The sequence below is a fragment of the Phlebotomus argentipes genome, unplaced genomic scaffold (assembly GCF_947086385.1).
Source record: "Phlebotomus argentipes unplaced genomic scaffold, Phlebotomus argentipes genome assembly scaffold_18, whole genome shotgun sequence".
NCBI lineage: Eukaryota > Metazoa > Arthropoda > Insecta > Diptera > Psychodidae > Phlebotomus > Phlebotomus argentipes.
This window is the reverse complement of record NW_026776177.1, coordinates 5,625,912-5,637,999: the sequence shown is the minus strand read 5'-3', so window position 1 is coordinate 5,637,999 and position 12,088 is coordinate 5,625,912. Positions and strand designations below refer to the sequence as shown.

Below are 12,088 nucleotides of genomic sequence, written 5' to 3'. Positions count from 1 at the left end.
TATTTCAACTTACAAGAATACTTTTAGAAGAATCGTAATTAGATTTCACCGCTATTTTCGCTACCATTAAATACTTTTTACACTGTTTATTCTCCCGAAGAGCGCCCGCCGGCGCATCCATGGCGCATTGTAAACCCGCGGCGCGCTTTCCACACGTTCCACACGGAGCGCGTCTAGAGTTGGAACTGATGCATGGAATTGTGGAACTCGGGTCGGTTGTATCGGCTCGGCGTGCGACTCGAGAACTGCGAGATGGTGTCGTCACCGTGTTGGCCGCCCATGTGGTGTGGCGGCGCCACCAGCAGCACCGGCTGCAGATTAAGAGACTTCCGAGAGCCCGCGATGCTGGCGACATCTGTCAGATAGGCATTGTTGATTTCGCCTGAAGAGAGAATCACAGAGTTAAGAGCGAATATTTCAAATTAAAAGATTTCTCTTAATCAATATTCTCAAGTGAAAATTAGTTAATTAGACTTTTAAATTTTTAAATAGCCAGAATTTCACCCTTTGGAGTGATTCCCAATCAAACACGCAATGTTAAAAATGTGTTATATCAGTTTGAAACAACCTTTGCTATTCTTATTCAGAGTCAAACTTCCTAACACTTACGGCACTTTAAATTTTTAGACTGTTTCGACGAAAATTCACTAATTATATCAAATATTTCTGTAAAAACCCACTTAAAACCGCTTTTTAGCGTTTTATCCAACAATAGCCTCAAAAATATCACTAAAAAATCTCAAAAGAATCCTATTGGAAGCAAGTCGTATTTTATGAGTTGCCACAGAACTCAAAATTGCTGATTAATTAGCGACTGGGAATCGCTTCATTAATTTATTAAGTAGGAATTAATTATTTATTTTTCTTGTCCGATTGTGTGAATTATTTCGAATAACACGTGTTAACTCCGAGAAACCTACAAAGATTTGAAGGATTTGCAATCTTTTACAATAACTTCAATTGCTAATGAGAATTTCAATTTGTATGCTAATTTAAAAGATCTACAACTTATCCCAAATACAATTAATTTCAGTCTTTTATTGCAACAATAACACTAATGCATGTTTCTAGCTGTAGAACTTCATCACATCTTTTCATTTCACCGTAAAATATTCAGTAGAATGTTGTTGAGAAACAAGAGAATTCTCTTTGAAAACAATCCTCAACAGCACCATTTCTGTAAAATATTCCTACATTGCGCGCAAAACATGCTACAAATCACTTGCGCAAGAATGCCAAGAAGCCCTGAGTGTCTGTCTCTGAGAGGCTCTCGTGGGAATTTGCACACAATTGTCTCACCTTTGTACATTGAACTCTGGTACATGGGCTCCGGCTGCAGGCGAACGTGGCGCGTGGCGAGGATGAAGGCGAGAGTGGCCAGGATGATGCCGTCCACGCAGCCGATGATGGCCAGCGGATAGGCCCACCGGATGCCGCACAGGCCCGGCTCGAAGCGATTCGACTCGGGGCCGCAGACCTTCCGGAAGTCATCTGAGTTCCAGCCAAAAGGATAAGCCAGGCAGCCGATGATCATGCAAATGGCTGGAAGACAAGCAAAGCCACATAATTAGATGCCGCACAACTTCAATAAAAATTTCACGCTTCGCCACCACACGCCATTCGCATCAGCGTCTTGTCATCAACATCGTGTAAGAGCCGCCAAATACTGCGGATGTTTGATGTGAAGAGCCGCGATTTCGGTAAACGTGCGAATTAATTTCCTCTGCACGTGAGCGAATTAATTTACGGAGATGCGAAAGAAACTGAATTTTGCAATTCAATCACGGCAAACTAAAATCCAAGGGGGAGATTAACACTTCAGACACTTCTTAAAAGCGTTTTCCATCGCTTTCTGTGGCTGAAATGATATTTTTGAGGTTATGTTTGCCGTTAAGGCTGTTTTTACTTCCGGAATTTAGTCAATCTGACGATTTTTAACACAAAAACGTTCAATTCTGCTGTTTAAACACAATTTGAATGATTTTAAAGGTTCTAAATCAATAACATAACCTAGAAAATGCAATAAAATTGTTTTTCTAGGCTAAAAAAATGAGAAAATGTCTCAATTTGTTGAAACTGAAGCTTTTACAATGTAACTTCCAATTCCTAACACTTTTCGTCATTATATCTGCCCCTTGGAAAAACAATGCCGTGATATTTGTACAGAAATTCAATTCAATTGTTCATTTTTGTCAAGTCATACACAGAATATGTTGAGAATGGATTTTATTGGACAATTTTTTGTGATTTCTTAATTCTCGTGCCCTTCATTAAGCTCCCAAAAAAGGCTTTCCGTCAGGCAATTGCGAAATAATCCGCGAAATTGCGATGGCATTAAGCCTTCCGCGGACGAAGAGAAAGATCAGCGCAGAAAATTAATCAATTAACTATTATCGCAGCATCGAAAATTGAGGTTTCACTGTTCGATTAACTTCACGTCTTCGCCGTGAAAGAAATTTTCTTTCTCTCACTTCTTTCACTCTTTGTGCGAGAAATTGCACGGCGCGATTGCATAAGGACGTCGTCTAATATCGTGTGTTTGATGCCAAAATGTGCTTTAAACTGTGCCACAGAGTCTTTCGTTATGCATCTCTCGATGGACTTGATATATAAGACAATAAGTGCGATTTCCTCGAATAATCGAAAGTCTTTCGCCAAAGCGAAATCATTATCATTAAAAACACATGGATTTGAGGGCATTATTACTCATGAGCACACCAAGCTTCAATCGTGGTTACGGTCTGTGGAGTTGGAAATGAAAAATCTACCATAATTATAGAGAGTCTTTCGTAATTTTTATCTCTCTTTCCCTCACTCTAATATGTAATTTACTCGTATCGCATCGATGCAGATTCTTTGGCTGATTTTTTCACTCTGTACTTCTCTCTGTCTTGAAATTGAAATGTGCTTCAAGCAAATTCACTTTATCTCGTGGTTTTTTTTCTTCGCTCATGAGTGCATAAATCGCATAAATGATTTTTTTTTCTTTCTTCACTTTAAAACCAAAACGCGGCGGGTTAATTTCCATGTGTTACGCCTTGTGAAAATGGTCAACATTTTTGGGAGTGAAATGTGTTTTGAAAAAGAAAAGCTTCCGTATTTTGGCTTCCGTGTCTCTCTGGGTTTTTTTTTGTGCTGTCGTGCAAACGACCAGTGTTTCAATAATAATTCAAATTACAGCAATTATTGTGTGTCACTACTCCACTTTTCTTGCTGATGGTCAATTTACTACAAGTTGCACTTCTGCCGGCAAGACTTGCGCAACTAATTCAAAGTCAATTGAATGCTTTGAGTGTTGCTGACTTACTTTTTGCCACGCCGTCTCAACAGTGGATAATTTCTTGGCAGAAGAACTCCTCTTTCTCACAACCATTTCTCTATTCTCACTCCTCCTCTTGATGGCCAAGAAGCCCCGAGGAAGCACGTGATTTCTCGTGTGTCAACAAACCACCCAATAAGTGAGCATGTCGTAATGGAGAGAAGTTGCGCGAGTGCAGCAGTAATAATTGTACGCCAAAGAGGAAAGAAAGAATGGAGTTGCGCGCTTCGAAAAAGTAGGTCATTATCGCACAAGAAAAACCAGAAGTTTGACTGCTTTTCCAACGATCACGAAACATCGCAATTATATAGATTCCACATCACTTTGTGCCAAATACTGGCGCGATACATAAACTCTGGATGAAATTACCTTTCATTCTTCGGCTTCAAAGTGCGGAGAAATTGACCAGAAGTGGTATTTTGATGACACTTTTTTTCACTTTCATCATGTGCTCTTCGTGTGCTTAATTTTTGTATTTTTTCGAAAGGAGCCAATGAAGCCACTTGAAGCATGAAGAGCTTTTTGACCATGTTGAAGAACACGCGGAGTAAATATTTATTATTGCTATTTTAAAATTCAATGACGGCCGTTTTTATGGGTTTCTCTGCATTTAAAATGTCTTCGTTAATTCTAGACTACGAAAATAAAATGCTTGCAAAAGATACTGTTATGCTAAGACGCAGAATTCCAAACGTGTTTATCTCTAAATATTTCGACGCAATTTAGACTTGACTTTGACAAATTTCCTTTGATTTGGACGCCTAAAAATCTTAATCCATTGCTTTTATAGGTTATGTGATTGATTGAAAACAAATTCTGACTCTTAAATAACCCTCAAAATCATCAAATTGTGATCAAGCGAGGAATATTTTTCAATTTCTCAGCAGATTTTTGAGCATTTGCGTGCGAAAAACTTCATATTGATTAAAGTAAAACCATTAAAGTCAAATATAACCTCAAAAATGTCATTTCAATCTATAAGAATGTCTTTTTGGTCTTTAAAGTGGCAAATTTAAGCTAATTTTCTGAAATAAACTTTAATAATCACTCATTTTCAGGTTTTAAAGTATTTAAATGAGTCTCAAGAACAACATTTAAGCGAATTCATAACCTCAAAATTTAGTCAGAAACATTCTAAGCATTAAACCGCAGTGAGAAACCGTTGGAACAGTCGGAAAATCGATGGAAAATGTTTTGAAAGACGTTCAGAAGTGTCTGAAGAGGTTGAGATTCCACACGAAAATTGTTAAAATCACTAATAACCCATTGCAAACTCAGTGCAAAGTTTCCCCAATTAATTAATTAATAGTTGCTATATTTGTTCGTGCAAAAACATAAACTTCTTTCATTCACTTGTTCAGAATTCGACCCAGTTTTGCAATTTCCTGCTCACTTTTGCACACAATTTAGATAACACACGCTTGCAAGGAAGTAATAAAGATGCAGAAAACCGTCATTTAACACCACAATCACGATCATTTTTGGTTGAAAAAGAAAGATCAATTGACATGAAAATTAATGTCCACTATCTTAACATTATGCAAATGCGTCTCAATTAATGAATTTCAATTGGTGAATGCAAAAATAAATGAGCTTAATCAACCTTCTTGTCGCGTCATTTCACTTTCTTTTATCTCCTCACACAAAAATTGAGTGAGAGAGAAGGAAAATCCACCCCGAAAAGGTCACTTTCGTGCTATGTCGCGAGTGCCATTCAATTAATCAAGCACGGCGATGGGAGAGAATCAAAGACTAATTTCCACAGCAAACAGGAGATTTGCATAATTAATGCAGAAATGAGCCAACCTGATAGCATTTGCATCCATCCACAGATGTGAAAGACCGTCGTGGAGCGCATGAAGAACATGAGGATGAGCGAGCAGATGGTCAGCAATGAGGTCAACACGGACAGTCCCACGAAGATCGTTGCCACCTGCAATGAGAGCGCTGCCGATTAGATTGTTGCATCACAAGATGAGGGAGAAAGAGTGGATAAATCGATTGAATCAAGGGGCAGATATTGTGGCCAGAAGTGATGTACACCAATATTGCTGAAGTGTTAGGAAGTGGTGAAATATTTTCAACAAATTTGGTCATTTTCTGAATTATTTTGATTAGAAAAATTGATTTTATTGCTTTTTCAGGTTATGTGATTGATTAAAAACAGACTTTGGTTGCCAAATAACCGTCGAAATGCTTAAAAATGTCTTTTTATTGGAAATATTTGTCTTTTTCTTGGCAAAATTAAGGATTTGAAAGAGCTGAGAAGTCAAACATAACCTCAAAACCGATTCTGGTATTCAAATAACCCTTGAAATCATCAAAATTGTGTTTAAACTGGAAATATTTCTCTTTTTCTTGACATAGTTGAGCATTTGTGTTCTCAAAACTTCAGATTGGTTAAATTTCTAAAGTAAAAAACAGCTTTAAAGTCAAACAAAACCTCAAAATGTCAGTTTAGCTTAAAGAATGTCGTTTTGCTTAGTTTTTTCCGTGGTATGTACATTTTTATCCAGAAAAACATTGTGATATTTCCTAAATAAACTCATTTCCAGGTTTGAACAGATTGAAATCAGTTCAAGAAGGCTTTAAAGTAGGTTTTCATAACCTCACAATTTGATAAGAATTTTTCTGGGCATTTTCCGATAACAAAACTAGAAAATCATTACAGAAAATGTTCAAGACAAAATCCTAGGACTTTAAGATCATTTCTTACGATTCTAAAATTAAGTATTTGAAAGATTGAAGACATATTATCTCCCCCTTGGATTGAACTGGTCGATGAACTAGTTCATGAGCCGCAATGATTAATATCAATTCGCTGCAGCATTTCTCACGATTTTACCCCAAAAGACCCTCGCGCTAATGACTCTGTGGCTGTTTTTATGAAGTTAAACACTGGATTTCCTGCATTGCAATTTGAAGAAATTACACATTTAGACTTAAAGTGCCTTTCAGTTGAGTCACAACAATTCCGCAGGCAAAACTTCAGCGGTAAATGCCATCGAGAAGCTTAATGATCAACACAACACAGATTGTCGCCCAGGAAGACAACGATGAACCAAATGATCTTTTTGGCCGTATAATATACATTTTAATTACTTCTTTCATTTTCACTCACGAGCCAAACAATGAAAGTGCGCTCATGATGAGCCTTTCTGGTGTGAAAAGGTTGAGCGATTTCGGCAATTCTTTTTTTGTTTCTTTTTTTGTACTTCAAGTCATTTTTTTGGCATTGTTCACGAAAAAAATCTCCATAGTCTCTCTTTCAGGGTTTGAATAATAATTTCTTTATGGCTTTTAAATGTAGCAAACATCATGTTTTAAGTATATTTTTATATCTTTTTGTGCGAAATTATGAATGAATTCAGAAAATTATAAACGACACAAGAGAAAATCCTGCACTTTGGAATTGAATAAGAATTTTAATTACAATTTCTCATATCTTTCTGTATTTGTCTTTGTGGTCAAAAAAAAACTCCGCATAAATATGCAATGGAGAAACTATTTTAGCTATTTCAGTTGGAATATCAAAGAATATCCCGGAATGGATGGAAATATAAGTGAAAATTCCATGGAATGACTAGTTTACTTGCGATAAAAGAATGAGAATTTAGCACATTAAAAATTGTGTAAAAAAGTATTCAGATTTTTAATTCATTTGCTTCACAAATAAAATTTTGCGCGGTTTCTGATGAATAATTATTCATCGAAAGGCATTTAAACTCATCAAAAAAGCCAATTGGTTAAATTGTGTTGTGAAAAAGAGGCCAAAACAGGAAAATATGTAAAAAAAAAAATGCCGCGAGCTGGATTCGAACTCATAACGACAAGTTTGCAAAAGAAAAGGACGCGGAATTGCGTTATAAACAGTTTTCTCAAACAACTTTTGCGGAGAACAAGATTTAAAACTATATTTTGGGCTTTAAAAAGAGATCTTAGGATTAGTTTCAAGACCGCGAATTGACTTTAAAGCGCTATAAAGAGAGAGAAAAGCAATTCCGAGCATCAGATGAAGAAATTGAGTGAAAAATGCTGATATAAAAGGGCAAAATGAAGAAAAATACATAAAAAAGGAAAGAAAAGTGAAAAAGAGTTTTGAAAAAAATCACAACTGCGGGAGAATCGAACCCATGACTTCACGATTCTTTTGCTAAATTCTCTTATGTGGAAAATTTGCGCTGTAACTTGTGCAAAGGTGTTTCTGTCTAAGACAATTGCGGAAACATAAATTTGAATTAGGAATTGAGGGAATATGTTGTAATTGTTTTCGAAGAATATTTCAGGAATCAACGGAATGGATGATAGAATATGTAAGGAAATGGAAATCAATTTTCTCCAACTTGAGCAACCCTCGAAATGGAGTGAATTGTGAGTTGAACAATACCTGAAAGGCGAGTGACGGCAGCGACATCACATCGTCCAGCTGTCCTTGGCAGTTCTCCGCGATTTCGTCCTTCTGGCACACTTGCCACAAGCCCAGCCGTCCAGAGTTGTCACCATCGAGATCACCGACCCATTCTGCGGGGAAAACACCGCGACAATTAGTCAGAGTCACGGCGACAATTTCTCCATGCATGGCCAAATTCATAAGTCGCGCGCGCATTGATTTCCACAGAAATATCTTTGTGAAAGTCCACAAAAACTCTTCTTTTCCAAACATCATCGCAGGGACGGCAAAGGGATTTTCGCCCGTGCGATGGCATAAATTTATGCACAAAACAGTTTCACTTTCACATTGACAAAAAACCACAGAAGGCAAAAAACAGATAAATAGTTGTGATAAAAGATGCAGAATTAATTATCTCACCTGGCGTCACAAAGGCCACAACGCTGATGATGGCGTAGCAAATTGTGAAAATCGCCCAGAGAACGGCGATGGCTTTGGAATTCCTGATGTAGTTGGTTGCGTACATGTGACTTGAGTCCACATATTCAATTTTGGTTCCCATCTTAGCACTTGACACTCTGCGTCTCTCGCTCTCTTCTTCGCGTTAATTTCACCACCGCCGTGCAGAAGAGCTGAATTGGCTCTCCTTGTTAAATTCAGCTGCACCAGCAGAGATCCCAGAGAGTTCAGTATCCGCTCTGCGTCATCAGCTCACTGCGGAGATCTTATCGTTCAAGCATGCCACAGTCGAGAAACAGAATGTCTTAAAGAGCTCCGCCAGAGAGATTTCTAATGCAACAAAGTCGAAGAGTAATTGAGGACAGAGTTGTGGAGCAATTGAGAATCGAATTTATAGATAGAAAAGTGTCACAAACATTATTGGGTCAAATTTCCCACTAAAATTGAAACACATGTCAAACAGTTCTAATGAGTTTCAAGCAATTACACATTGTGTTAAAGGAAAACTGTGAAATTTGTCAAGCTTTTTGAAAAACATACAAGAAAATTATCAATAAATTTGTGATAAAAAGATTTTTTTTTGAAATCTTTGCAAATTATTTAGCATTTTCCGATCTTTTAAGCTGATTTTGACAAATTTCTCAAGACAATCTCTGAAAATCGTATTAAAATAACACATTTAGACTGTACAAATGGATCAGAATGGAAAATAACACGAGTGGTGAAATTGTTAACACACGTGGTGAATTTTGTAACACATTTGGTGAATTATATTAAGACAATCTGCATTTAAAGCCTCACGTATTTGCGCCTGATTACCACAGACTGTTTAAAGCTACTATAACATGTCTTTAACATCCCTCAGTTTGAGTGGGAATTGATCCAAATACTGAATGACGTCCTGATTTTATCTATACTTTGATCAACTCGCCGATCTTCTGAACTCTATTTACAACTGGCAACAACTCACTCAATTTAGAGCACGCCACAGTGGCTTTACCTTAGAAGAAAAGACCACGAAATGACATTCTCTTGACTCGTGCATTTGTTATCTGATATTCCCAAAAGTGTATGTAAAAATTGCTTTGGCCAAAACTCAAGAGATTGTTTGCACAACAGTCCAAAAAATTAGCATTGCATCGAGATCACAACTTTCTTTCAAAATGTCTTTCGGCCTGATTGGCAATTCAAATGATCTTTTGAGGAGCACAAAACACAGTGGCATTTCGTCTCTCTCCAACACACAAACACCACCGCAAGAACTCGACACTCCCTCAGAGGTTTTCAGATCATAATAATTCGAAAGGTCTCTCGATGTTGGAATTGAAAGACAGCCTCAAACACTCAAACAAGAGCTGATTCTCTCCTAAAGCGTGTGACTTTCAGGTGAGAAGATTGTAACAAAATTGTGAAGAAGATTCTTCACAATTTGTAATTCTCTTCCCCAAAACAGTTTAATTACAAGACAATTCTTCTCTTTTTCTCTCTTTCTCTCTGTGTCGCGCTTTTTTTAGGTCATTTGCAACATATCTCGTGAAAATAAACTGTATTTAAGTCTATTTTGCACTAAAAACACACAACGCAGTTCCCTATTAACTTTGCACTTCACACATTTCTCCCCTTCGGCTCTCCTTCTCCTCCGCAAATCTATGGCGCAATTCTTCACTATTGTATTCCAACACTTATTGCACTGTTAGTAGAAAAAAACGATAGAGAGAAAAATGACTGGATTTGTTTAATTCACAAGTATTCGGTTGAGCATAGAAAAAAAGCCAAACACCTCGAAAAACTCGCCACAGACGCAAGAGAGTCGAGAGAGTGGAAGGGAATTTGAATGGTCAGAAGAGTGTACAATGGATTCTTTTCCTCCTCTTGAGCCGTGTGGCCTCAAGCAAAAGAAGATGGAAATGAGAGTAAGAATAGCAACACCGTTATGGTTTCGGGACACACCAATTTGTCTGCGTTTGCTGGAATCAATCCCGGAACCACTGAGATCACCACCGAAAGCAAACCAGGCGACTTCCTCCTTCTTTTCCACCGCTCTTCGGGCACAATTACCACTTAATCTGAGGGCAGCGCAGCAACTGACCGGGGAGGAAGTGGATGACAGAGACGACCTGGCCAACTTAACCGAGCATTATGTGGCGCACAACTGAACTCGAGCCTCACCAACAGGGCCACACGGCGATGATGGCATTTCCAACTTACCTGGCGAGTCTCTCTTTCACATTGTCTTGGCGCACACAAGCACGCGGGGCCCCTTTCTCGATCTTGTGCGCGCCATCGGAGAATTCCGTCATGATCTCACTTCGCTGGTGTTTGTGGCTCTCCCAATCCCGCCATTCTCACCAGGGCTGCGCAACAGTTTCTGCAGCAGACGGAGAGTTAAAAGAACTACAGAAAAACTCATCATTCGCTCACTTCTCAATAAAACTACTTGACACAGCAAAACGACAGTCATCTTGCAAGGGGCAGATAATACAGTCAGAAGTGGTGTACAGCTCAGCAGAAGTACTTAAGAAGTAAAAGTGTAGAAAAAGCTTCAATATTCCTTTCCTGCGTGTTTCTTTTGCTGACAAATCATCAAGATTCTTTGGATTTCCTTCGATTTTCATGCAGAAACAGGCATAATAATATTTTTCTAGGTTATGTAACGAATCAGAGGCAGATTTAGTGAATAATTCGCATCAATTCTTATGCTCTTATCGGAAAGATCGCTAGTCATTGACAGAATAAAGCATTTTCATGCAATAAACAGTGCTTTTCTGAACCTTTCATGCGAAGAAACACTGCAAGGTGCAATCAAGTGGAACATAACCTCAAAAATAGACATTTGAACTTGAAATATGTTCATTTAGAAACCTTTCTGCACGATTTTGTCTCTGAATCAGCAATTCTTAGTCCATTTGCAAATTATAACAGATGATTTTGTGATCTGGAAAGCTTTCAAACTGAGTTTTTTGAAGATCTTTTGGTGATATTTTGAGGTTATGGCCGAAAAACATGTACAAAAGTTTGTTTTTAAGTCGATTTTTACAGAAATATGGAATGAAAATCTAAGAGATTCATTATAATTTGGGAATTGATGTTGAAAGAGTCTAAAAACTTCAAGTATTGGAAGTGTTTGGAAGTGATGTACAAATTTAAGACATATTATCTCCCCCTTGTCACTTTGGTCAATTCATTACAAACAGATTTATTCAATAGAAACCTTAAATACTTCGAGCACTTCAACAATGTCTTTTGGGCTTTCGGAATGTACTGCACAACAGTTTAATCCTCGTCGTACTGAATGAAGGAATGTACTTTGTATTTCTGCAGTTTGTCCCGTCCTCTGAGCGGCGTCAGCTCCATGATGGCCACACACTGGACCACTTCGGCTCCTGCCAGCTCAACGAGCCGCGTTGCCGCCTCCAGAGTGCCTCCAGTGGCGATCAAGTCGTCCACAACGACCACCTTCTGGCCGGGCTTCAGCGCTGCCTTCTGCAGCTGGAACACATCCACGCCGTACTCCAGCTGATACTCAACGGAAAATGTGTCTCCGGGCAGTTTTCCCTTCTTCCGGATCGGCACGCATCCAATTGACAGCTCAGAGGCGATCATGAGCGAGAAGAGGAAGCCTCTGGCGTCCAATCCAACCACTGCATCGACGTCTGGACAAGAGGACTTGATGTAGGACAAGAAGAGCTCCTTGACAGCCTGACACACTTCACCAGAAGTCAATGCTGTGAAGATGTCCCTGAAATCAAGAGAATTCTCAGAGGAAAATTGCCAAAATCTCTCAGAAATTTGTCACTTACTTGAAGAGAATTCCCTTCTTGGGGAAGTCCGGAAACTCCCCAATATTCCGCTTTATCAGCTCAATATTCTTCTTATCTGCCTCTGAATACATTTCACGCGGTCAGCTGAATCTCCTCAAG

At 38.6% G+C, this 12,088-nt stretch overlaps 2 protein-coding genes across 3 annotated transcripts; both read right to left on the bottom strand.

Annotated features, from left to right (window-relative positions):
- Positions 1-10,384, bottom strand: LOC132259438 (LHFPL tetraspan subfamily member 3 protein). 2 transcript variants are annotated; one of them, XM_059757076.1, is made up of 6 exons: positions 10,119-10,384; positions 8,130-8,423; positions 7,707-7,840; positions 5,126-5,252; positions 1,300-1,542; positions 1-382 (listed from the first exon to the last, which is right to left on the bottom strand). In XM_059757076.1, the coding sequence occupies exons 2-6, from the start codon at positions 8,269-8,271 to the stop codon at positions 174-176; spliced, it is 855 nt and encodes a 284-aa protein (XP_059613059.1). In that variant the 5' UTR covers positions 8,272-8,423; positions 10,119-10,384; the 3' UTR covers positions 1-173. The 2 variants fall into 2 exon arrangements, with proteins under 2 accessions (XP_059613059.1, XP_059613058.1); XM_059757075.1 differs by having other exon boundaries at positions 8,130-8,498; positions 10,119-10,383.
- A 964-nt stretch (positions 10,385-11,348) lies between these two features.
- Positions 11,349-12,088, bottom strand: LOC132260114 (adenine phosphoribosyltransferase). Its single transcript, XM_059758051.1, has 2 exons — positions 11,969-12,088; positions 11,349-11,907 (listed from the first exon to the last, which is right to left on the bottom strand). Exons 1-2 carry the CDS (start codon positions 12,058-12,060, stop codon positions 11,442-11,444), a joined length of 558 nt encoding a protein of 185 aa, XP_059614034.1. The 5' UTR covers positions 12,061-12,088; the 3' UTR covers positions 11,349-11,441.

Bases quoted from the DNA above. Each gene is read 5' to 3' on its own strand.
- LOC132260114 (XM_059758051.1), bottom strand. From the start codon at position 12,060: ATGTATTCAGAGGCAGATAAGAAGAATATTGAGCTGATAAAGCGGAAT. The intron at 11,908-11,968 runs GTAAGTGACAAA...TCTTGATTTCAG, and splicing joins AAGAAGGGAATTCTCTTCAA to GGACATCTTCACAGCATTGA.
- LOC132259438 (XM_059757076.1), bottom strand. From the start codon at position 8,271: ATGGGAACCAAAATTGAATATGTGGACTCAAGTCACATGTACGCAACC. The intron at 7,841-8,129 runs GTGAGATAATTA...TTTTCCCCGCAG, and splicing joins TGTGGCCTTTGTGACGCCAG to AATGGGTCGGTGATCTCGAT. The intron at 1,543-5,125 runs GTTGGCTCATTT...CTTGTCTTCCAG, and splicing joins ATGGATGCAAATGCTATCAG to CCATTTGCATGATCATCGGC.